This window comes from Convolutriloba macropyga, chromosome 5 (assembly GCF_964194025.1).
Source record: "Convolutriloba macropyga chromosome 5, txConMacr16.3, whole genome shotgun sequence".
NCBI lineage: Eukaryota > Metazoa > Xenacoelomorpha > Acoela > Convolutidae > Convolutriloba > Convolutriloba macropyga.
In genome coordinates, this window is record NC_134472.1 from 46,071,779 (window position 1) to 46,096,376 (window position 24,598).

Consider the following 24,598-nt stretch of genomic DNA (forward strand, 5'->3'; position numbering starts at 1 on the left):
AAAAAATCAAATATTGCAATCAATTAAATATCAATTATTGCCTTAAATTTAATTAGTGGTTATAGTGGTATATAACCTCTAATGTCATTTGAAGCCCCCCCCCCCTAAGTAGTTTTAGGTCACCCTACCCCCCCCCCCCCCCGCCCCCCCCCCCCACTGAAGCAGGCTGCCATATATTCAAGATCTCACTAGTCGTTTGAGAGCAATTCGTCCGACGTTAGTTGGTTGTTTTTTCAGAAGCCAATGTAATTTTAAACTACCACAATGATAAGGCAACGCATTGCTGCTCTTTTTAATAATTTGACAGGGTACCTTTACGACGAAATACGGGAATTAGAGCTAGCTGCTGTAGTTTTACTTGAAGATGGCTTAAACTTTCGATCAATTCATCACAACCTCAGTTTAAGATCTCTGACATATTACAGATTTTATAAGAAACGATATGTCCAATATTTTATCAACCTTTCTATCCTTGTATTGCTGTTAATGGTGTTCATTGAAATGCCGACAAGCTGGACGTTATCAAGTGACCCGACGGTAGAAAATCACAACAAGTTCAAATTTGAGATGAAACGGGAATCTGCGGAGCTGTTGGAGATGATGCTTCTTATTTTCTTGACCTTAGATATGGTGATCGAGTACTACATACAAAGGGCAGGCTCGCGAAGACGGAAATATTGGCTGATGTTCCACCTATTGTTTGCAACACTATCATTCGCTGAGCTAATTGCAAATGAGTTGACTCCTAACTACAATCTGATGTATCGAAAAATGCTCAGGCCTTTTTTCTTAGTTCGGCGTTCAACTTTAATAAAGAAGATGATAAAATGTTTAGTCAACTCTGTACAACAACTTGTCACAGTTTTGCGTGAGTAACAGTTTGCATCTTTTTGACCCCAACTGCTTTGAATATTTAAGGGCTAATTTGTTGAAACGTAAAAAAAGTTGCGAAACTTATATTTGCAACATGTTGGTCTTTTTGGCTGTTACAGGTTAATATTTTTTTATTGCTCTCGAGCGAAGTTTGAACTAATTATTGTAAACGTGCGTCTTGACCATTTTTGCGCTTTTGTTGAACATTCTTTGACTTTTCGAGTGACTTTTTCACGTTTCTCTTCTTCATTTTTGATCGATCTCATTTGCTCTCTTCTCACAGTTTGTTGCTAAACGAAAAGCGTAGCACATGAAATAACAAGGGCCTGATTGCCGAGTGGCGAATGCTTCTGTCAGGTACTTCGGAGTTGGAGGGTTCGAATCCCATCAAGAGCGAATGCTTTTCCGCTCATAAATTAATTCAGGCTACAGCCCTTCAGTTAAATTGCCCCGCCGGTCGTTCGAGAGCAATTTGGTCAGACGTTAGTTGGCTTAGGTTTGAAACTAGTACTACCAATTTTCTTTACTATTCAATCAGCTCTTAAATACCCAGATTTTTTCAAAGGTCAATGTTCTGGAATATGTTAAATGCAATTGGCAGGGATCAATTTTTTTGGATTTTTCTAATAAAGCTTAGATGATGAAGCTGTTGCGAAAATACGTCTCTGGAGTGAAATAAAATTGATAGTAGGAAGCAACTGTTTAATCAACTCTGGGAATCTTTGGTAGCAATTAGCATATATTGAAAATTTTCAATATTTGCGTCTATACCATTTAATGGACAAATCAAACAATGAGTTTATCTGAGAAACGTAGATGAACCTATAACATTTATGCTCGGTTATATCCGATTAGAAAACTTGGGGGTCTCATTCAATACTCTAGCATAAGCTTGCCCCTCATGGACAATAGTTGAGGATGATTTATTTGAAGCTCTCTGTGAGTCAAAAGAGAGCTTCAAATAAGAGCGAAACTGATCTTAGTCCAAATGACGTGAGCGTAAGGTTCCCCTGCGCTTTTCGCTGATGTTAACGGCGGTCTGTTTGAGAGCGTTTGTTTCTGTAGGTACTGCGCTGCCGGCGAAGACACACACTATTGGGTTGAATGTGCTGTGCTCTACGTCAATAACGCGATGGGTTCTTGTTTCTTGTTAATAGCCGCACAGCGATAGCTGGGGCTATTATTGGCCTTCTCTTGGTTTTTTTTACAATTCAAAGAATTTGAATTGTATTGGGTTGCTGTCTTTTTTTAAGATCTGTTCACACATTTTCATGATTTTTGAAGTCAAATTGGAGTGGTGATTTTGGTCACGCCGAAACAGGAAGTGGAGCGAAAAAGCAATTGGTTTTGCGGCGTGAATTTTTTTCACTCTAATTTCAAAGTAGAGTGAGAAAACGGTGTTTGACCAAAAATTCGCTTTCTCGCTAGTGGTTTTTTGTTCACATGCGGCAATTTCACTTTGATTTTTACTGTTTTTTTTATTTTTTGGATCGGATTTTTTTCTAAATGGTTTTTCCAATCCATTCATAGTTCATTCTAGGTCTAGTTTTTTGTTTAGTCAATGAAAATTCTTTGAATTGTACGTCAGGACTTGTCCTGTTATGTTTTTTTATTTCGTCGTCATGATTTTTGTCACGACCATATGACGTCCCAGCAACTTTTTGTTCATTCGTTCATGCAATTTCAACTGAATTGCATGTGTGACGTCATTTTTCGCTCTTAGTGGAGCGAGTTTTTTTTGTTCATTCGCGTGATTAAATTGTTGGTCACACTTGACTTACCTTACTCTCAAAAATGACTTCCTCACTTTGAAATTGACTTTTTTCTTTAATTCAAAGAGATAAGGTCAAATGGGCGTGTGTCACTCTAAATGAAGGTTATTTGAGACCAGCTAATAGAGGCAGCAATAACTTATACAGATTTTTAATCAAAATATAACAGATCAGCCTTCAATGAAAAGACAAATTTTTCTGGTCTGTCTTTTTTTGAGACTGCCGATCTACGAATCTATTGCGGCTATTTTCTGGCAATCTGCCAGCTATGTTTTTTTATAATAGACTCGTAAAATTTGTATGCATATCGCAAGATTTTCGGACAAGATTTTGCAAGCGAATTGGAGATCTTAACGTCGAAGAGTTCTGACAAAGAAATTCTCCCTTAGATTCTCCCCTGTGGCTTTGACGACAAGTCTAGCATCGTTATCAGCAGTGGTTGAGTTACTCGGGAAGTTCTCGCCTTAGAGCGAATGAAGATAGGGCGAGAGTTGAAGATCGTGGAATATTTATTCTAGGTGGCTGGTAACTAAGAGACTTGTGTCTCTAATGTGTTTGCAACGCAAATGTATAACCCATCTTCTGCGCAATAAGGGCAGTAATCGCTGAAAATGTTATCGCTGGCACATTTGCTGGATGCGTTTTAACGTTCAATCCATTTCTCAGGCATGGGCTGTATCTGACGAAATTTTGTTCATTCAGATCGAATTGGTATTTTACGATTCCATTCCGAAACTTTTTTGAATGGCGTATTATAAAATGTTAAATTTTACTCCTCAGATTCCTTTAAAGAGCGAAACTGTTTTATTGAATTGAACTGTCAATTGTTTTTTTTTTGAATTGAAATCTCGATACAGGTTGAAGAAATTAACGCTATTTGATGACTTAGTTACGCTGTAATGCAAGTTCAGATGTTGCAGCTGAAGGGGAACTCTTTATTTTGTAAATTAGGTTTAACAATAGTAATTCAAAAATGTAAAACTCACGCATCCCCAATATTTCCAAACCCATCTTCTGCGCAATAAGGGCAGTAATCGCTGAAAATGTTATCGCTGGCACCTTTGCTGGATGCGTTTTAACGTTCAATCCATTTCTCAGGCATGGGCTGTATCTGACGAAATTTTGTTCATTCAGATCGAATTGGTATTTTACGATTCCATTCCGAAACTTTTTTTTTGAATGGCGTATTATAAAATGTTAAATTTTACTCCTCAGATTCCTTTAAAGAGCGAAACTGTTTTATTGAATTGAACTGTCAATTGTTTTTTTTTTGAATTGAAATCTCGATACAGGTTGAAGGAATTAACGCTATTTGATGACTTAGTTACGCTGTAATGCAAGTTCAGATGTTGCAGCTGAAGGGGAACTCTTTATTTTGTAAATTAGGTTTAACAATAGTAATTCAAAAATGTAAAATTCACGCATCCCCAATATTTCCAAACCCATCTTCTGCGCAATAAGGGCAGTAATCGCTGAAAATGTTATCGCTGGCACATTTGCTGGATGCGTTTTAACGTTCAATCCATTTCTCAGGCATGGGCTGTATCTGACGAAATTTTGTTCATTCAGATCGAATTGGTATTTTACGATTCCATTCCGAAACTTTTTTGAATGGCGTATTATAAAATGTTAAATTTTACTCCTCAGATTCCTTTAAAGAGCGAAACTGTTTTATTGAATTGAACTGTCAATTGTTTTTTTTTGAATTGAAATCTCGATACAGGTTGAAGAAATTAACGCTATTTGATGACTTAGTTACGCTGTAATGCAAGTTCAGATGTTGCAGCTGAAGGGGAACTCTTTATTTTGTAAATTAGGTTTAACAATAGTAATTCAAAAATGTAAAACTCACGCATCCCCAATATTTCCAAAAAATGAGATGGTATTATTGATAACTGCTAATACCTTTAGTGTTAAACCGAGATAACATAATCTACCACTAATTTGTGTTTATTGTTTTGTTGGTTTTATGGATCATACACCGTGCATATATACGCAATCATACGCATTAAAACTTACGTGTCTGTCGTAACAATTTGCCTGACTTGAATGTTTGTCTACCAATTATAGTGTCTACCAATTATTAATTGTTCAATGATTTAATGCTGTTTCAGTGATGCTGGTCGTCACGCTCATAGCTTTCACAATCATGGCTCTTCTCCTCTTCGGCCACGCGAGCACATTGGATTCCAAGGACAAAAATGCCGTGAATGAGGGAAGCCAAGTGTTCCCTAATTTTGTCACAGGAATGGAGAACCTACTTGTTCTTGCGACCACTGCCAACAACCCAACTGTCATGATGCCTGCGTTTGCGCAGAACCGACTCTACGCTCTGTTCTTCATGTTTTATCTACTGATCTCTTTAGTTTTTACCAATATTTTGATAGCAATCTTGTATCACCATTTCAACACGTTCTTCCGAAACAGCGTTGGGAGTTCAATTTTAAGGCGCCGTGTTGCGTTCAGAGCGTGTTTTTCGTGTCTTCAGGAGTTGGAAACCAAGGTTTCGAACTTTTCAATGGACCCGGATGATGTGATATCTGTTGAAATCCAGCCTGACGACGCTGAGCAGAAAGTGCACTCTTCGAAAATTGAGAATTGCATAAGAAGCTGTAAGATGAGGGTAAGCTGCTCCTAAATACTGAAGGGTTCTCATTATGTTTCACTTCATGTTAATCATCATATTACTGAGTTGCGATATGAAGACCATAAAGTACTTAATGGTGAGAGCCCAAAAACAACAGTAAATTGTTTTCTTTTTGTTTGGATCGGATTTGACACTATAGCATAATCTCAAGTTACAAATGTAAGATCAGACTCCTTATTAGTTGCGAAATTTGAAGCATTTATTGTAAGCGCGTCTTTTCATGCAACATTTTTGCCTGAAGGTTATGACCCTTCGCGTGACTTTTTGCCCTTGACGTTTTGCATGGTCTAAATTTCTCTCAATTTTAAGCAGCTAAACTCAAGAAGTGGGGCAGTTAACTACGAGAAGTGTCATTTTTTCACTTTAAGTCTTAGTGGTTTATAATATAACCTCAACTATGTCATTTGAAGCACCTTCGTGAACTGCCTAGCCCGCCCCCTCATCCAGGCTACCTCCCCGCCCCGAGTAAAGCGAAGCGGGCTGCAACAGATAAGAGTTCCCACCAGTCGTTCGAGAGGCAGTCTTCCGACGCTAGTCTTGCTCTAAATTTCAGAGAGTACCTACCCCGAACGGGCCCATAGTAATTGCTCTTAAACGATGTTTGTAGCGATTATATTAGGTTGTAGCGGTAGAGAGCAACTACCCCGAACTGACCCATGGTAATTGCTCTTAAACGATGTTTGTAGCGATTATATTGGTCCTTATCTCATGCAATTATCGTATTACCTTTTTGCCTTATAGTTTTTTATCTGGCCATTGGACTTTTCGTCTTCAAAACGAGATAAACAGGTTAAGTCCGGAGAGTAAAAATAATAATAAATTGTTGCCAGAGATCCAAAGAAAAAATCTAAATTATGTATAGTTACATCGAGACAATACGGGAGAAGCACTATTAGGCCATGAAGGCCTTTTTAATTGCTCTTGGAAGAAGTAAACGTGTGTGTCTTTTTTAATGCAAAATTTTCGCTTGATATTTTGGACTTTTCGAGTGACTTTTACGCCCCTGACTTTTTGCGTTTCGCGTGATCTAAAATTCTCTCGCAATCACAATTTAAAGAAGCTGAACTCAATTGGCGGCAATTTAATACTTAAAGTCAAATGAAAAGTGCGCCGAAACTGGTGCCATTTTTCACTTTAAATCTTCATAGTTTTATATGTTAACCTCTAATGTGGTTATTTGAAGCGCACTATTGAACTTCTTAGTCCCATTTAGACCCCACCCCCCCCCCCCCCGACTGAAGCAGGCTGCAATTGATTAGAGCTCCCACTAGTCGTTCGAGAGCAATTCTTCCGACGTTTAGTTGGTTATGTATTCAAGTGTCTCAAGCGGAAGAGAAATGACTGCGGTAGTTGCTGATAAGAAAAACAGGAAAAATTAGCGCCGTATAAAAATACAGTATAAAGCAGCTGAGCAGTACTCGCACGCCTTACTAGTCTCTATGCATGCGATTCACCGAAACTGCTGAGGAGACATGAGTTCATGGTATTAAGGCCGGTTCTTAGATTTTGAGCCTCCCCCCACGCTCAACCGCTTCTCCCCTCGTTCACCCCCGACACCTCATTCGACTCGTAACCCTGTGCGCTCAATTTTACTTCGCCCCGTTTCCCCACCTCTACCTCATTCCATCCGTTACCCACACACTGCCTCTTGAGAGTATCACATTCCGCTCATCCCCTTCAATTGAGCTTAATCTAGCTTCTTTAAGCCGCAGCTAACTGCTGACGAAGCCAACCGCCTGACAGTAGTTTTTGAGCAATTCTTCGGTGTGACCTTGTCGATCACGTTTTATACTCCAATTCTCAGATAATAATAACTAATAATATTAAATTGTTTCCGTCTTTCTAAAATTTACAGACTCGTCACAATTTGTTGATCTTTATGACTGTGGGAGAGCACTTTGGATTGGTGGATCGTTGTCAAGTATCTTAGCTAAAGTAATTCTGATACTATTCTAATAATATGAAAGGAATGTTGACCTGAACAACAAATTAGAGATAGCCTTTGCTTCAATTTTAAACAATGTTCTCACATTTTGTCTTTACTATTAAGCTGTCATATAAAAGCTGATTTTTGTCTGAACTGTATAATGGGAGGAATGTTCACGCCAATTACATTTAGGATACTCGGAGAAAGATGAACATCCTGAAAGCAATGCGGAAAACTCCAGCTCACTGGTACGATTATGAAGACTTCCTCAAACTACTCAAGGACCACTTAGAAGCTCCAAAGCCATTTAAACCTAAAAGCCCAATCAAGGAAACGCAAATTCCCTTCAAAATTGTCCAGAAGCTGCAAGTTTTTGTGATAACGGAACCTGGAATTGTTTTCGGTCAACTGTTGTCATTTGTTTACTTTGTATTCGTGACAATTAGCTCTAGTGATTACTCCAGCGAGGGTCTTCATGGGGCCTCAAACGCTGAGAAAACGGAGATGTTGATTGGAAATACAGTTTTGATGTCCCTCTGTTCTCTTCAGTCGGCTTTGCTGGTATGGGGCTTTGGTTTGAAACGCTTCATGGAAAGTCCTAACAGGGTTCTAGATGCCATCTCAACCCTGGCAATTTGGGGTTTTTCAATCGGCGCCTTCCTTGAGATCATGCTTGGAAGCTGGGAAGTTAACACGCTTGATAAACTGAGGGTTTGTTATAGTTCAGTTGTTTACTTAAAGTATTATTTTTCACATGATTTTTGAAAGTGCAGTGTAAAGCTATTTTTCTCTTTTTGAGATGTCGTTTGCTTTACCCTTTGGCAATGAAGATCATCACTTTGCCGTGAACGTTATAATGCTGAATGGGACAATTAAGGTGTATAATTGGTCCAAAATGATAATCTGATGTGTTCTAGCACCCCTAATCCTTTATATTGTTTGTCTGACACTATAAGGCACTATGATAAGTGAAAAGCAAAATTGCATGTATAAGGGACATTTTAGAGCACGTTTAGGAGCTACCGAAGAGCAAGTTAGGAGAAGTTTAGGAGCTATTGTAGAGCATGTTTAAGAGTTCTCTAGCTGCATAGTTAAGGTAATTTAAAGAGGTCGACTACCAAAAAATGCTTTGTGAATAAAATTGAATGACCGAAAAGGCTAGGTTCAAAATTGAATAATGGAAAAGGTAAGGCTGCAAAAAGGTCAATAACCAAAATACTCAAAAGAAGCAGAAATATCAAACGTTTTTAATTTCAAATTTTTAATTAGCCGGCTGTGGCTATAAACCATGCAACCATTTTACCCTAAATTATGTCAAATTGCTTCTGGCTTTTAGCTTCTGTGCGTGATGTCGTACTTACTTTGTTAGCGTTAATTCTGATCGTCAGACAAAAGAGCGATTTTTTGTCTGACGATCAGAATTTTTTCGCTGATTCTGGACGTACCACAAAGGATATAGCTGAAGGTCAGTTTAGATTGTATAAAGTAGAACTAGGTGTAGAACTTTCGGAGAATTTTGTAACACAAAGATAAGTAAAAAAAAAAATTGCCGAAGTTTTGGAATCTCGCATGTGCTCTTTTATTCTTCTGCAATATTTTTTTTTTAATTTTTGAAATTTTTTTTGGCCTTTTCTGCGCTTTTCGCTTTTAATTGGGGTTTCCTTTGATGCTGATTTCTGCTTTTTCTGTACACTTCATTTTCTTCTTCCTCAGATTCCTTTGTTTGTCTCTTCCTTGCGTTTTGTTCAATTTTTTTTGCTCTTTCTATTCCCATTATTTCTGGTTTCTAAATATCTTTTTCTCATTCAGTCAGCAAAATAAGTGACGTGAAGCCAATACTGGCGAAATGGCACCTTAATCATTTAAGTTCTTCCACGTTTGCTCGTTTTGTGAGCTGAGGTAACTAAATTTTTTGTTTTCATGTCTTATGGGAATGGATAAATATGACAGCTATCAGAGTCCCCTGTCTTATCCCACCCTTTTGCAATATAGTGTTCATTTGATTACAAGTCAATTAGTTACAAATATCTCAAAAATGAACAGTCGTTTTCCGAAGGTTTTTCTGCCATCTTGCAGAATACTGCACTTTTGCCAAATCTTCGTCCGCAGAGGGTTACCCCAGTCGACAACGAATGGGTATCTTGCAAGATCTTGCAAGATTCTGGCAAAATCTTGCAAGACGATACATCGTCTTGCGAGATTTTCTTCCAAAGTCTTGCAAGATCTTGTAAGATAACCCTTTGTCTTGCAAGAATCTTGCAAGATAACCATTCATCTTGCAAATAAATGGAACATGATCGAACAAAATCAAAATGAGACGCGAACATTGCTTCCATCAATTTTTGTTACATTGTGATACATAATTACAACCAAAATAGCGTCAACATTGTTTTCTTCCGCTCAAACTAAAAATTGAATCAATTTAGAAAATGAAAGTAAATTGCATCAATTTAGAAAAAGAAAGAAAAAGAAAGTTTTCTATAGTAGCAAAACAAGAAATTTGAAGCACGAATTAATGTAAATAAATGAGAGTAACCAGTATTAATACCAACGGCTGTAATAAAATACAGATATCTGGTATAAATTTTGTTTCAAGTGATCTCTGAAAACTCATTCCACTATATTTTGGTAATGGTTTGCGCTAAATGAAAGATAACGCGTCTAAAACAGCCAATGATAGCGGAGCTCGACCGGAACGAACTTGCAAGAATCTTGCAAGATAACCATTCTTCTTGCAAGATAGCCATCGTCTTGCAAGATCTTGCAAGATAACCATTTACTTGCAAGATAACCATTTTTTGCAAGAATCTTGCAAGATAACCATCTGGTCTTGACTAGGGTAGATTCAATTTGAAGGAAAAAGCACACTAAGCACCTTAACAGCAAATTTGAACAATTTGGCGCCGAAAATCAACTTTAATTTTTCAAATTTTTCAAATACTTGTTTTTTGTTCCGATCCCACTTTTAGGGGGGGGGGAGGAACTATATTCTCAACTGGGTTTATTTTTTGTTCAGACAATTTTGGCCGATCGATATAATCATTGTAGAAAGTTGTAAGTGGTATCATTAGAAAGCACGTCCAGCGTAGAATATGGAAATAAAAAGATTTTTTTTTGATTTTCGATATTTGAAGGGAGTTATCGAGGTTTAAATTAAAGTGAATAATAGACGATATTCCGTGGTTTTTGTATTCACGTTTTCCGTATTTTTGACCAAATTTTCGTTAGTCTTACTAAAATATGTTGAAATTGTTAACGGTAATTTCATTGGTCTTATCTTAAAAGATAAAGTGGGGTTGCTGAATTGTTCGGTCTGAGCTTTTTGGCAAAAATTTATGCTAAATTTTTCAAAATTTAGACTTCGTCGAAAATGGGACGAAATATGCTTTTTAAGCCCAATTTCTCTGAATTTGCTCAAAAGTACACACCTTAAAACTGCAGCCACATTCATCGTAAGCTTAAAAAGAGAGCTAGTTGCACTTCCGCTGGCTTTATGAGTCTTCTGAAATTTTAATTTTGCCAGACTTCTGCTAATTTAATTTCGATATTTAAAAGAAATGCATTACTTAATTTCAATATACTGAAAAATATTGATTAAATAATGATCTATTTCGCTACCATTTAAACAATTCAGTGTTTTTGTAGCCGAGCGGCAATATCAAAGCTGATATTGATCTCAGCATGGATCCTTACGGTAAAAAAAATAGATTTTAATTGAGCGCGGCCTTTTTAAAAAATATATTTCCGCATTTATTGTTTTTATGCATATCACTGATATGAATTTCAGATCAGGGCTCTTTTATTGACAGATATTATTTTCAAAAATTGAGGCCTAACGACCATATATCATGGTCTCAGAGTAAAGATCGTGGTTTTTATGGCTCTGATCAATTGCTTTCGTAAAATTTTATAGATTTCTTATGTTTTCCATTCATTCTGTATACTTTTTGTAGTGCAACGACTCAGTCACCCCAATCAATGTTTCAAATGGCTTCTTAAGAGGTATAAGTGACACAGACAATGCTTTCATTTGTTATCTAATGTCTTCTATAACTTTCAATTTATTTCTTTTCACAAAATTTTTAAACTTTGCCACTATTTTCTCTACTTCTCTAAGCTTCGGGCCTTGTCTAAGTAAAAAGAAGCAAAAAACATTTCTTGTTAGCTGAAAAAATTAAAGTCTGTAACTGTTTTATTTTTAACTAATGGAATCTCGGTTTTGACACTACTAGTTTTCTCATTTTTTTCCATTTTTGAGCTTAATTTCAGATTTTATCAGTTCATTTCAATTCGTTGTCGAATTATCATATTATTGATAAGTGCTTTTGAAAATAAGATTATTTTGGAAAATGAAAAGAGTTGAGAGAAGGCTTATCTCAATGTGTTAATTGTTTTTGTTGAATAGTTTGCGCTTTTGGGCTCAGACACTGTTCTCTCGCAAAATTTAATACTTTTTTATATTTGCGTATGTTTCTTTTGGTTGCTGTACGACATATACCTAATAATAATAGATCTCAATTTTTCCTCAGGAAGTATAATAGCCTATGTAAACCTTTCAGTATATAGCTAATTCTTTTAATGGTTTTCAATGTTTTATTTTTTATTTATTTGTTTCCTTCTTGCTTTGATTTTCGTCAACATTTAAGTGATTCGCGCTAATTAGAAGTCTCAAAAACCTTTGCTGCTTCAAACTTTACTTTCTAGGTTGGTCATATCTTTTGACTGATTGCTTGAACCATTTTGTAACACTAAGTTTTCGAGATTTCTATGATGATAAATTTTCGGGTTTTGTTTTATTTCTATGTAGTCCTTTCATAAGGAAAACGTCCATTATTGTTCAGATGAGAACCAAGTAACGACACACAGCTCGTGCAGATAACATCTTATAAATACTATGGTGTCTTAGTTGTTTGTGAATTTCGGCTTCTGCCTGTATTTTTTGTTTTGTAGTCTCGTGACTTAGTATCAATAATGACAGGTCCAATTGGCTTTCTGAAGTGTTGCATCTTAATCGGTCTCTTTTTAATGAAGTCGTATGTCTGTTATGAGTGTGTGAAAAAAATTTTCAAAAACAATTGGATTTTTATGCTTCAACATTTTTTAAACTCTTTTTGGTCGATTTGTAGCTTAGTCTCTAAAGACAAGTCACAACCCGTTTTTAGTGAGCTCTAATTTAATTAATAACCGTTTTAGTTTCAAGCAAATGTTACTCGGCTTTGTTACTACTGTTACTGCGAAATTTCATTACATGTTTGAGGTTTTTTTATTTGAACATCTTAAAGGACTTTTGTTCTCGTTTTAAATTATAACGTTAATGGTAGGTCCCATCAATATTGAAACATACCGCAAATGAACCTTTTTTGCTCTTAGTTGCAATCTTATGGTTTTAACGGATTCACTGCCATTTTCGCGGAAGGTTTAATTTTGCCGGTATTATTCGTATGACGTACACTGGATAATGACAGGTCTCAATTGCTTCCTATGGAGATATAAATGACGTTTTTATTGACTTGAGTTAAAATACAAGGATAATAACAGGCAATTTTGAAATCTATTGTTTTCAAAAATGGAAACGTAATTCTGATGTTCGCACCTTTTTGCTCTTTTTGTCGACCTTTTACCCAGCCGCATTGAGAACAGGTCCCATATCTTTTCTATTGAAGAATAGGTTAATTTTGTTTTGTTTAGGTTTTATCTGATGCAGGGTTGATTTTGTTATGATTATTTTTAAAATATAGACATCGAGTTTTGGTCGTAATGAATGTTGTTTGATTTTTATTATTGTCTTTTCCACTAGTCCTATGAAAATAAGTTTTATCGTCCCTCTAGCGTGGCCTTATTGTATTCCGTTGGTGGTTTATTGAACAATGTTTTTGAAAATTTCTATCTGTTCATCAATTGGTAGCCAATTAAGTCAAGAATGTGGATGAGCGGTGTCGGAACATTATGTGCGTACGCACATTACCGAGCCTCCTTGTTAAATTTCTAGGTTTTAATACACAACTTTAAAGCCAGGATAACAAAACGCTTTTTATCGCGCCATGAACCAGTGGAATGAAAGCAAATTGAGGTTTGCAACAGTCTGCCCACAGTTCCTGCTCTTTAGCAATTGCTTCCCAAACTGTTAATTGGCCAGTTTTTACAAAAAAAAAATTGTTAAAATCCAACGGTCGGGTGGCCCATTTTTGCTTTTGATTTTTTTTCAAAAATACAAGAGAAAACTTGGGGGTTACCGTTTTACCGAAAAATTAACAGTTTATGTCCTCCCTAAACTTTTTAAAAGGGAAACTTTTGACTTTTCATTACTTTGAAGTTTTTCGTTACTTTTTTTCGGTTTAAATAGCTAGAAATTGTTTTACTGACTGTACATTGAGTTCCAAATGTGTTCCAAAAGATGTGTTCTGTTCCAAAAGATGTGTTCACCGTTTCACTGGTAAAAAAATATATTTTAATATCAACAGTCCCTGTTATTAGGTGTTAGCTAATGGGTGCTGGATAGCTTGGCAAATATCAGGAAGTTTGATTTCAAGTCTTTTTAATCATACAATGTGAGAGTTTAAACAGACAATTTTTTTACTGCTGCTGCTCATGAAGTGGCAAATTGTGAAGTTTCTTAAAGTTCTTCTTACAAGGTTTTCAGCGGTCCGTTATGGGGATAATTAGCCATTTTTATTTTTCCTTGACCTCCTGGTGTTCCTGGACCTCCTAGTTTCCAAATTTCTTTCGAATTTTTGAAATTCCAAAATTTCGAATAATTCTCTAACTGAAATATACAAATTTACCGATGTAAACTAGCTAGATGTAAACCAGCTAGATCTCTAAGGACTTGGTTCAAGGGAGTCGTGATAAGCAAAAACCCAAAATTTTCTTTAAATAAAAACTTAACTACTGATAGTAACATGTACAATTTCACTGATTTGAAACGTAAAATCTTCGTTTGCTCTTTTGCCGTGTCATGGTTGAAACTGGCGATATTCCATTCAGCAGTGTATTACATTTCAGACGGTGACAGTCATTTTCAAGTTTGGTATCAATATGTTCCACCTGAAACAAGTGCGCGTGGTGATTGAGACGCTCTACGATCTCTCTACCAACTTGATCCCCTTTGCAGCTATCATGGCGTCTGCCTACTACATCTTCGCCATCCTGGGTATGATACTCTTCCAAGACGACATCGGAGGCCTCAACAGGGCCAACGCGTCCATTGTGGCCGAAGTTGTCAATTTGACATATGTGGAGGTGGGTAGATATATAACTGCTGTAACCCCTCAACAGAAACAACACAATATGACTAACTCTAACTGAAATTTTGTAATTATGCAGTGGTGTATTTTTGAAATACTAGCAAAAATAGTCTCTTAACAGATAGTTTCTTAATAGTCTGATGCGGCAGATGAAAGAAAATATTGACTCCACGACAATAACTGCGCAAAAATGGGAATCGCATTTGTTCCCCTTGCAATTGAAATCCTTGGCGGAATATCGGCAACCTTTAAGAAAACACTCAAGCGGTTGGCTGTGTTAAGTGACCACTGTTCTTTCCAAGCGCAGGGGTTGTCTATAGCTTTCTGTAAACTGATGCAATCCTTGTCGATCACCGCTATTCGGGGATCAGCGGCTATGTTGTTGGCACGGGCTCCCTAGTTGACTATTTTGCTTTTTGGGTGCTCGACCGATCGGAGGGGAGGTGGTTGATCCATTATTGTTACAATCATCGTCGACAGATATGATCAAGGGGTCTGCCTCAATGATTTCGACTCGCTCATTTTGGCCAGATTTATTAACCAATTGAGAATAAGAAGAGTCCAGTTGGTCCTTTTATAATGAGCCGCCAAAACAATGTGCAGTTCTACTATTTTTATTCTTACCTGACCAAAGTGGGGAGAATAAAAACAAACATTTTACATGTGGAAAAATAAAAAATGCTGATGAAATGAGATTCATAAACTGTTGATCTGTTGTATTGATAACCACCGTTATGTTAACCAAGTTAATTGTCAATTAAATTTCATTCAATCTCTTAACATGGGTTTTGCGAATCATCGTTGCATGCAAAAGACAAATCTTTCACATAGGCCGAGGGAAAGAGTTGGTTAACGGCGAAATGAAACAGATCCAAAATATTCGGAATTTGCGCCATTTACAAGTCTGCAAGAAATGTAGTGCTCGGATTGTTTTATTTTGCTGTCTATTTGAGCAACATAACGTGCGTTTTAGCCTCCTGCTGGAAGTTATGAGCAGCTGCAGTACTGGGCGACCAACTTCAATGACTTTTACTCCTCCTGTGTACTACTATGGGATGTCATGATCGTCAATAACTGGAATGTCTTCTTAGACGTCTACAGTCGCTACAGCGGCACCAACTATGCAAAAGTTTGTTCCTCTTTTCGTTTGGCCAACTTTGTGTTTCGAATAATAGGATAGTTCGTAGTTAACATTAGTTGGTTCACATTAAAGTAAAAAGGGTGAGCAGAAATAGAAATTGATGCAGCATTTGTTTAGGTCTACTTCGTCGTCTGGTGGCTAATTAGTCAGGTCATTCTCTTCAACACTCTAACTGCTCTCACTCTTGACTGTATGCTTTTCCGATTCAAGCTAAGCAACACGGAACATAAATCGCATGACAATGCTGACAATCAAGCGCACGATCCACGTCGACAATCGTTTATTCCAGTCGAAGTTCTTAGAGAAATGAGTGCGGTACAGCAACGGGCTTTTGCCGACTTCACTCGAACTCACAAATACGAAACTTTGTATGACCTTTACCGCGCATCTGGAGAGCTAGCAGAGCCAACATTAGACAAGGTGATCAAAGAGGTCAGATCTCATAAAGGAAAAAGTTTCAGACATTTGGAGGATCCAGTATCTACCCCGATTCCGGTAAGTGTAGAGTGCAATGGGACCTCTGCATCACCGGACTTTCTGGGCCTGCCCAGTCAGATAACTATTAACACAACCTCGCCTGTGCTTTAGATGGACGTCTCTAATGACAATGTAAGAAGTCATCAAGATATGCCTCTGTTTCTTTAAAAAGTTTGCTATCTATTGATTCGAACGCCAGCTACACTCATTTTCTCAGATTTTCTTTGTTAAGGCGGTAAATGATCATCGTTAATAAACTGCTCTCGAACCAAGTTGGAAGCAATTATTGAAGACTTGTGCCATTGTATCTGAGTGTTTAAGATGTCTGGCGGTCAATCTCGAGGTCCGGTGTTTAATTTTTTTTGCACCCGTAAATAAAACATTTCTAAGTTACACCCCTTCTAATGTAAATTACCCCCGTCTGGCGTTCGAGAGCAATTCACCCGACGTTTTGAAATTGTGATTAATATCGGTCCTCATCTTTTCAGTAGGCCATTATTGGGCTTCTAGTTTTTTACGATTCAAAGAATTTGAATTGTACTGGGGTGCTGTCTTTTTCTGAAGATCTGTTCACAAATTTTCATGACTCTGAAGTCAAACTTGAGAAGTGAATTAGGCAGTGGAGTGAGAAAGCGAGCGGTTTTGCGACTTCATGTTTTTTTAATCAAATTTCGAAAGAGGGTGAGTCAACAGTGTTCGAACAAAAATTCGCTTATCGATCGTGACTTTTTGTTCACATGCGGCAATTTGACTCGGATTTTGGCTATTTTTTGAAATTTATGATTGGATTTTGTTTTCTGAGTGGTTTTTCTAAGCCAGTTATCGTCCATTCTAGGTCTAGATTGTTTGGGCAATGAAATTTCTTTGAAATGTGTCAGGAATTGTCCTGCTATGTTTTTATTTTGTCGATCAAATTTGTTTCGTTTTACATCATTTTGTCGCTCTTTTGATGTTTTGCATTAAAACTTTAGACTTCTCTCGGCTAGTTTCTTTTTTCGCTCATACTGCTCAAATTGTTTTTAGACAGCAGTTACTCAGCAAAGCAATTTAAATTGAACAGAAGCAGTACCAAAAACCGAATCAAAAATATAAACATAAAGTCAAATATTAAATCCCCGCTACTTGAAGTTTGTTCTTATAAGTATCAGTTACCATCTAATGTCTGGTGGAATTGATATTAGCACCTGTGGTTTGTCATTGCGAAACAAGAGTTTATCTATTCTAAAGTAGTAGCTAATCTCTTCTAAGGTGCAGTTGCTCAGCAAAGCAATTTAAAATGATCGGAATCGGTATCAAAAAGCAATCAAGAATAGAAACGGCGTGAACCCATTAAGTCAAATTTTAGATTCCCGGTACTTGAAGTTTTTGTTATTAATCTTAGTTACCATCTAATGCCTATTGCTATTAATTCTAGCCACTATGACCTCTCATTAAGAAAAAGGAGTATGTCTAACAATGAAAGGAAATCAAAATAGTTCGCATTTGAAAAATATTCTCTCACATCAATAAGTTTTTTTTTACATTTTTTTCTGTTCTTTATTACAGACCGGGGTTATGTGAATCTGCCGTGTATGTTTGGAGTACTAAAAATGAGAAGGTGAAGTTTCTGCTTCTTCCACTTGTCTGGTTTTAACTTATTACAATTCACTTAGCTTTTTGAGAACGCACCTCAACACAAACTCCGATTTTAGAAAATGATTGATATATATTTTTAAAATGATAAAATTTGCATAGGAAAATCATCTCATTCAAAAGCACTCAAACTGTAGGATCGAAAAGTAGACACAATTTAAGACTAAAATGATTGTTGCATAGCCTCAAATGCTTATAGCAAAAGAAATACGCCGGAGTCAAGCGCTATTTGCTTGAATCAGGGAAGAAATAAAATGTAAATTTATTCTAGTTATTATTTCTATAATATGCACAGGGTGGTAATAAGTCTCGAGTCAAATATGTATGTGCAACTACAAATGAAATTTGAGCGTGACATTTCCGTAAAAATTAAGGGTCATACCCCTCTCGTAACATTACCCCCACTGGTACAGCCGAAACTGGCACTCCGAGTACTACCCCCACGCGAGGTATTTGATGTCGTCTTCGACCTCCGTCGGGGTGGTCGCCTGACACTCTTGGTGGCTTGCGGCCGCCTGTCACGGGTTACCGTGAACTGCGTTATGCGGCAGTTTCACTCCACTGAGGGAGCGACGGTCTCCACCGTGGCCGTCGATCAAACGGTTGTCGCACTGCTCACCGGGGTTTCCGAGGCCACAGAGCTGGAGCTTGACGAAGATATGCTGTGTGCTTTTCAAGTTGCCATTTTAAAATTCTATGAAAAGGCAAGGGATTTGAGTAACAGAGCAATGGATAGAAATTCAAAGTGTAGTTGACAGGAAAAGATATGGGCTCAGGCTGTCGATGACACCGTGAGACAAATTATATTACCCTTTTTAATGAAGTATCAATTTCAAACCCTTCAATTAATGATCACATATGTGCAATTTGTTAAGTAATTTACTTGAAATATGGTTTGTGGTTCTGATCGAATTATGTATTACCAAAAGAAAAGAAGCAGAGTTTTGACATCAAACGTTGCGTTGCCAGGTTGCCCCTTTTGAAGAGGAGAAGCACAGGAACTCGAGAGAAGACCAGGGGAGCGCGAGGCTCAGCAGAAGGACTTGCTCCCGAGAACATGGAGCACGCAATAGGCAATCTTACAGTGGTGGTCCCAGAGAAGGAGACGATTTCTAGCTTCAGATGGCGCGACCAGAAGCTGGAGAGAAACGAGGTGGCGGCGTTAGAGTGGCTCCAGAGGCAGGAGGCCCGAAGCCCAAGTACCCAGCAAATTCCTGTCTAAGTTCTTAACTCTTCCATGCTGTCTGTCAAGCGAACGGGTGGAATGTCGCTGTTCAGAAGAATTCTGCCAACATGCTTGCTCTGGTCATGCAATTGATGAGCACTACATACTCACGGCGAAGTTCCTGCAACAAGAAGCAGGACACCCAGCACCAACACTACAGATCCAACTCAATGAGTTGAACAGGTTCGGAGACTACCCAAACTTGACGGCCAGGGCAGAATGCAAGGGGAGTCTGGGAAGATTGTGGACTTTACTGGCGGTTGCGTAAAGTTAATGAATCGGCCGATGCAAGAGACTTGGCTGCAAAAGAGACCCTCAGAAGGATTGGTGAACCCGGACGTGAGGGGTCACCTGAGGGAGACACCCAAAACGCTGAATGCAGCATACCAGAGAGCATTAAATCTAGAAGCAGTGATCAACGTTGAGATACCGCCGCCGTGGTGTTGATGTACGATATTTGGACGTTGAGGGCACAGACTTGGGAAACAGTGGTGCTCTAGATTCGATTCAATAATCGCTTGTGCGGTCCCTAAAGATGCAGGAGGAAATGATGAATGTCAAGGAGAATGGTTTTGAGCTTTCAACCAGAAAGGAGCGGGAGGGCGAAGCAAGACATTGAGTGCTGTGCGTGCCAGGAGAAAGGGTACTATTCTCGAAACTGTCCGAATAAGGAGCATCTAAACGATGATCGGCCCGTGCGAGAATATAATCCACCAGCACTGCTACGGCCAGCAATGTGTCACCGTTTTGTCCTGAAACGGCCCGAATCCGCGAAAGGAACTTTAGTAGAAAGTAGCGGCCCATCGGTACTATTGAAAGCCGATATGGGTGGAGCTGAAGAAAGAGCTGCAGTGGACACCGGCAGTGGGGTAAACCTCATTTCCATGGAGGAAGCAGAAAAGTACCCAGTCCCACTACAGAAGTATGACGGGACAGTGTACCATGCGGAGGGCAGAAAGATCCGACTCCTGGGTGAAGACCTTGCCAGTTTGCATGGGCGGCTAGTTTGTACGAAGCTGACTTTCTGGTAGCCCCGATGCTGCCATTGGACATCATCCTTGGCCCAGCTTTCGCTAAGCCCAATCAATGTTCGATCAACCTACACACGGGTAGATTATTAACCGGTATAACTGAATCCAGTGCTGTGGAATTTGATTGTGTATTCAAGACCGACGGGATTGATCGACCACGGGGCAAGTAAGATGAGCGGCATCGAAGGTGTAATCCTAACAGCCGGATGCCTAAAGGCAATAGAAATAGCGCCCTACGGGAGACTATCTGTAGAGATTGAGATCACGGAGAGCGGGTTAAACATGTCTCCTGGAATTTTTTGGTCTCAGAAATGAATTAGCCCAAAAAGTCATTAATGACAATTCCTGCTTTTTACTCGTGTGATGGCTGGGGCCATGTCGAAATAATCATGAAAAGCCATGCCGAAGCAATTGTTAAGATGGAAGCGGGTGCCCTAATCGCCAAAGTTAGGCAAATTGCCTGGCCAAAGAACCGAGAGGAGCTAGAAAACACTTAATGGCTGTTCCAGCGATTTTACGAATTCGAGAGTGCCACCCTCAATTGGTTAGCGTACGAAAACTTTGATGACGTTTATGAACAACGCCGGAGGTTGCCACTGGTGAAATTGATGCGCAATTCGCTCGAAACGGAGAATACTTCAGTAGAAAAACATTTGGACTCATGGCGCAGTTCCTGCAACAAGCAGGACACCCAGCACCAACACTACAGATCCAACTCAATGAGTTGAACAGGATCGGAGACTACCTAAACTTGACGTCCAGGGCACAATTCAACAACAACGGTCAGAGCAGAATGCAAGGGGAGTCTGAGAAGATTGGACTTTACTGGCGATTGCGTAAAGTTAATGAATCGGCCAATGCAGCTCTAACGGCAGATGCAAGAGACTTGGCTGCAAAAGAGACCCTCATAGAAGGATTGGTGGACCCGGACGTGAGGGGTCACCTACTGAGGGAGACACCCGGAACGCTGAATGCAGCATACCAGAGAGCATTAAATCTAGAAGCAGTGATCAACGTTGAGGCTCAGAGATACCGCCGCCGTGGTGTTGATGTACGATATTTGGACGTTGAGGGCACACTTGGGAAACAGTAGTGCTCTAGATTCGATTCAATAATCGCTTGTGCGGTCCCTAAAGATGCAGGAGGAAATGATGAATGTCAAGGAGAATGGTTTTGAGCTTTCAACCAGAAAGGAGCGGGAGGGCGAAGCAAGACATTGAGTGCTGTGCGTGCCAGGAGAAAGGGTGCTATTCTCGAAACTGTCCAAATAAGGAGCATCTAAACGATGATCGGCCGGTGCGAGAATATAATCCACCCAGCACTGCTACGGCCAGCAATGTGTCACCGCTTTGTCCTAAAACGGCCCGAATCCGCGAAAGAAACTTTAGTAGAAAGTAGCGGCCCATCGGTACTATTGAAAGCCGATATGAGTGGAGCTGAAGAAAGAGCTGCAGTGGACACCGGCAGTGGGGTAAACTGCATTTCCAAGGAGGAAGCAGAAAAGTACCCAGTGCCACTACAGAAGTATGACGGGACAGTGTACCATGCGGAGGGCAGAAAGATCCGACTCCTGGGTGAAGACCTTGCCAGTTTGCATGGGCGGCTAGTTTGTACGAAGCTGACTTTCTGGTAGCCCCGATGCTGCCATTGGACATCATCCTTGGCCCAGCTTTCGCTAAGCCCAATCAATGTTCAATCGACCTACACACGGGTAGATTATTAACCGGTATAACTGAATCCAGTGCTGTGGAATTTGATTGTGTATTCAAGACCGACGTGATTGCCAAAACTATCAACCACGGGGCAAGTAAGATGAGCGGCATCGAAGGAGTTATCCTAACAGCCGGATGCCTAAAGGCAATAGAAATGGCGCCCTACGGGAGACTATCTGTAGAGATTGAGATCACGGAGAGCGGTTTAAACATAACTCCTGGAATTTTTTGGTCTCAGAAATGAATTAGCCCAAAAAGTCACGACAATTCCTGCTTTTTACTCGTGTGATGGCTGGGGCCATGTCGAAATAATCATGAAAAGCCATGCCGAAGCAATTTTAAAGATGGAAGCGGGTGCCCTAATCGCCAAAGTTAGGAAAACTGCCTGGCCAAAGAACCGAGAGGAGCTAGAAAACACTTAATGGCTGTTCCAGCGATTTTACGAATTCGAGAGTCCCAACCTCAATTGGTTAGCGTACCAAAACTTTGATGACGTTTATGAACAACGCCGGAGGTTGCCACTGGTGAAATTGACGCCCAATTCGCTCGAAACGGAGAATACTTTAGTAGAAACGCATTTGGACTCTGTTTCAAATTATTCGGAAAACGATCAGGGGCAGTTTTTCATTGGGAAGGGGTACAATGCATGCTATTGCATCAACCCCTGGTTTCAACGGGGAGAGAAGGTACTGTACACCATTTTTTGGCGCGTGCTTTTGAAATTTTGAACCGAAGAACGATACCGCACAATGGAGCTCAGAATAGGTGAGGACCTGAAGCTCCTTCGATTGAATATGGAGATTGTACAGGATTTCATCATAAGAATATTCGGCGTTTCTGAGGTTAGATTTTGGATCATCCCTGATCAATCAGCTGCAGAAATTTTGAATGAAGACTCAATAGAGGGAGCTCCTGCATTGCTGTCTACAATCAATGCAGATGCTGAGTTCAACGCTGACGTACACGAAATCAAGGAGGCACTCTTGAGAACGCAGAGGGGGCCAACCACCAAAAGAAAGACCTAGCGGAGCAGATTGTCTACAATTTTAAAGCCAATTTTGCAAAGGATGACAATGAATTGGGTTGAGTACCACCTTGGCACCAGCCCCGGAAAAAGATTATTTGAAATCGGAGATCTTTAAAGGCCGTCAAATTGACACTTAGCCATCTACCGTGCGAAAATGTTGATGCCGAAAAACTACTTCAGTTGGCACAACCCTTCATACAGCATCAAAAGTTGCAACATCAGGACTACAGCGAGAAGCTTTTGCAACACGGGATAGGTCCCTTCAACAGTTTTATATTCCTCACTATTCTGTTGGCAGTTGGCTTGCTTGTGGTCACTGGAAGCTTCTGGGAAAACTTCGGTGGTTTCGTGTGAATAAACTTAAATAAGAGTCACCAGCAGTAGAAAGAGCCATTTTAATCAAAAGTAATGAGAAGGGATAACCTGTAGTTGAACTGCCCGTAGGGAAGCTAGACTTCTATCCAAAGACCTAAATTTTGACAGTTGCTTAGTTTATGTTCGCTTGACTACTGCTATTTGGGAGAATAGCAAGACGAGATGAAGGGTATGTAGGATCAAAAACTAGGCGCAATTTAAGACTAAAATGTTGCATTGCCTGAAATTCTTATAGCAAAAGAAGTGTGCCTGAGTCAAGCGATATTTGCTTGACTAAGGGAGGAAGGAAAAGAATGTAAGTTCAGTCTATTTATTGTTTATATAATATGTATGCGGAGGTAATATGTCTTGAGTCAAATATGTACGTGCAACTGCAAATGAAGTTGAACATGACATTTCCGTAAAAATTAAGGGTCATACCCCCTCTTGTAACATTTCCCCCACTGGTACTGCCGCCACTGGCATTCCCCCACCCGAGGTACTTGATGTCTCCGACCTCCGTCGTGATGGTGGCTTGCGGTTGCTGGGCGGGGGTGCCGTGAACTGGGTTATGCGACGGTTTCGCGCCACTGAGGAGGCGACGGTCTCCTAAGTGGCCGTCGATCAAACGGTTGTCGCACTGCTCACTGGGGTTGCCGAGGCCCCAGAGCAGGAGCTTGACGAAGATGAGCTGTGCACTTTTTGAGCTGCCGTTTTAAAATTCTATGGAAAGGCAAAGGATTTGAGTAACAGAACAATGGAGAAATTTAAGGTGTAATTGATAGGAAAAGAGAAACGGGCTCAGGTTGTTGAGTACACCATAAAACAAATTTTATTACACTTTTTCATGAAGTATCAATTTCAAGCCCCTCATTCAGTGGTAACACATGTATGCAATTTATTAAGTAATTTATTTGAAATATGGGTGTGTGGTTCTGGTTGAATTTGTATGCATGAACAGAATAGGAAAGGATGTGGAGGAGAGGTTTACGTCAATGCTTTTGACTGGCTAAACTTAAGGCATATAGAAAAATTGGATAAAAGGAGAACAAAAGATTAGTTGGTTCAGGCTTTTGGAGCTTCAACAACTGACTTGGCCCTCCCTCCAGCTGCCCTCTCCAGAAGAAGACTTCAATTCAATATTCCAGCTGCAACTCTTCTTCCTAGTCCAGTAGCCAACAGCAGAAGTGAGTGATTTTTTTGCTCTGATTTCAAAATAGAATGAGAAAGTGGAGGGAGAACAAAAATTTTCTTTTTCCATTGCGGTTTTTTGTTCAAATGCGGCAGTTTGACTTCAATGCTTGCCTTTTTCCGATTTTTTGTTTTTCGATTTTTTCCGGTTTGCCAATCCTTTTATCGTCCATTCTAGGCTTAGGCTTTTGTTTAGTCAATAAAAATTCTTTGTTGTGTCAGGACGTGTTCAGCTATGTTTTTTTCGTCGAACAGTTTGCTATAACTCATTTTGCCGCTTTGATATTTTCTCGGTTAGTAAAATAGACGCAATTTAGGACTTAAATAATTCTTGCTGTCTCACAT

At 39.3% G+C, this 24,598-nt stretch overlaps 1 protein-coding gene across 1 annotated transcript; it reads left to right on the top strand.

Annotated features, from left to right (window-relative positions):
* The first annotated feature begins 212 nt into the window (after window positions 1-212).
* On the top strand, window positions 213-16,309 carry LOC142340038 (two pore channel protein 2-like). The gene is made up of 6 exons (XM_075390437.1): window positions 213-868; window positions 4,760-5,268; window positions 7,412-7,930; window positions 14,222-14,458; window positions 15,437-15,592; window positions 15,722-16,309. The coding sequence occupies exons 1-6, from the start codon at window positions 265-267 to the stop codon at window positions 16,190-16,192; spliced, it is 2,496 nt and encodes an 831-aa protein (XP_075246552.1). The 5' UTR covers window positions 213-264; the 3' UTR covers window positions 16,193-16,309.
* The last annotated feature ends 8,289 nt before the right edge of the window (window positions 16,310-24,598 follow it).

What these genes read in the sequence shown, in the direction of transcription:
- LOC142340038 (XM_075390437.1), top strand. Translation starts at nt 265, where the DNA reads ATGATAAGGCAACGCATTGCTGCTCTTTTTAATAATTTGACAGGGTAC. An exon ending in ACAACTTGTCACAGTTTTGC is followed by an intron (nt 869 to 4,759) that starts GTGAGTAACAGT and finishes ATGCTGTTTCAG; the next exon opens with TGATGCTGGTCGTCACGCTC. An exon ending in TAAGAAGCTGTAAGATGAGG is followed by an intron (nt 5,269 to 7,411) that starts GTAAGCTGCTCC and finishes AATTACATTTAG; the next exon opens with GATACTCGGAGAAAGATGAA.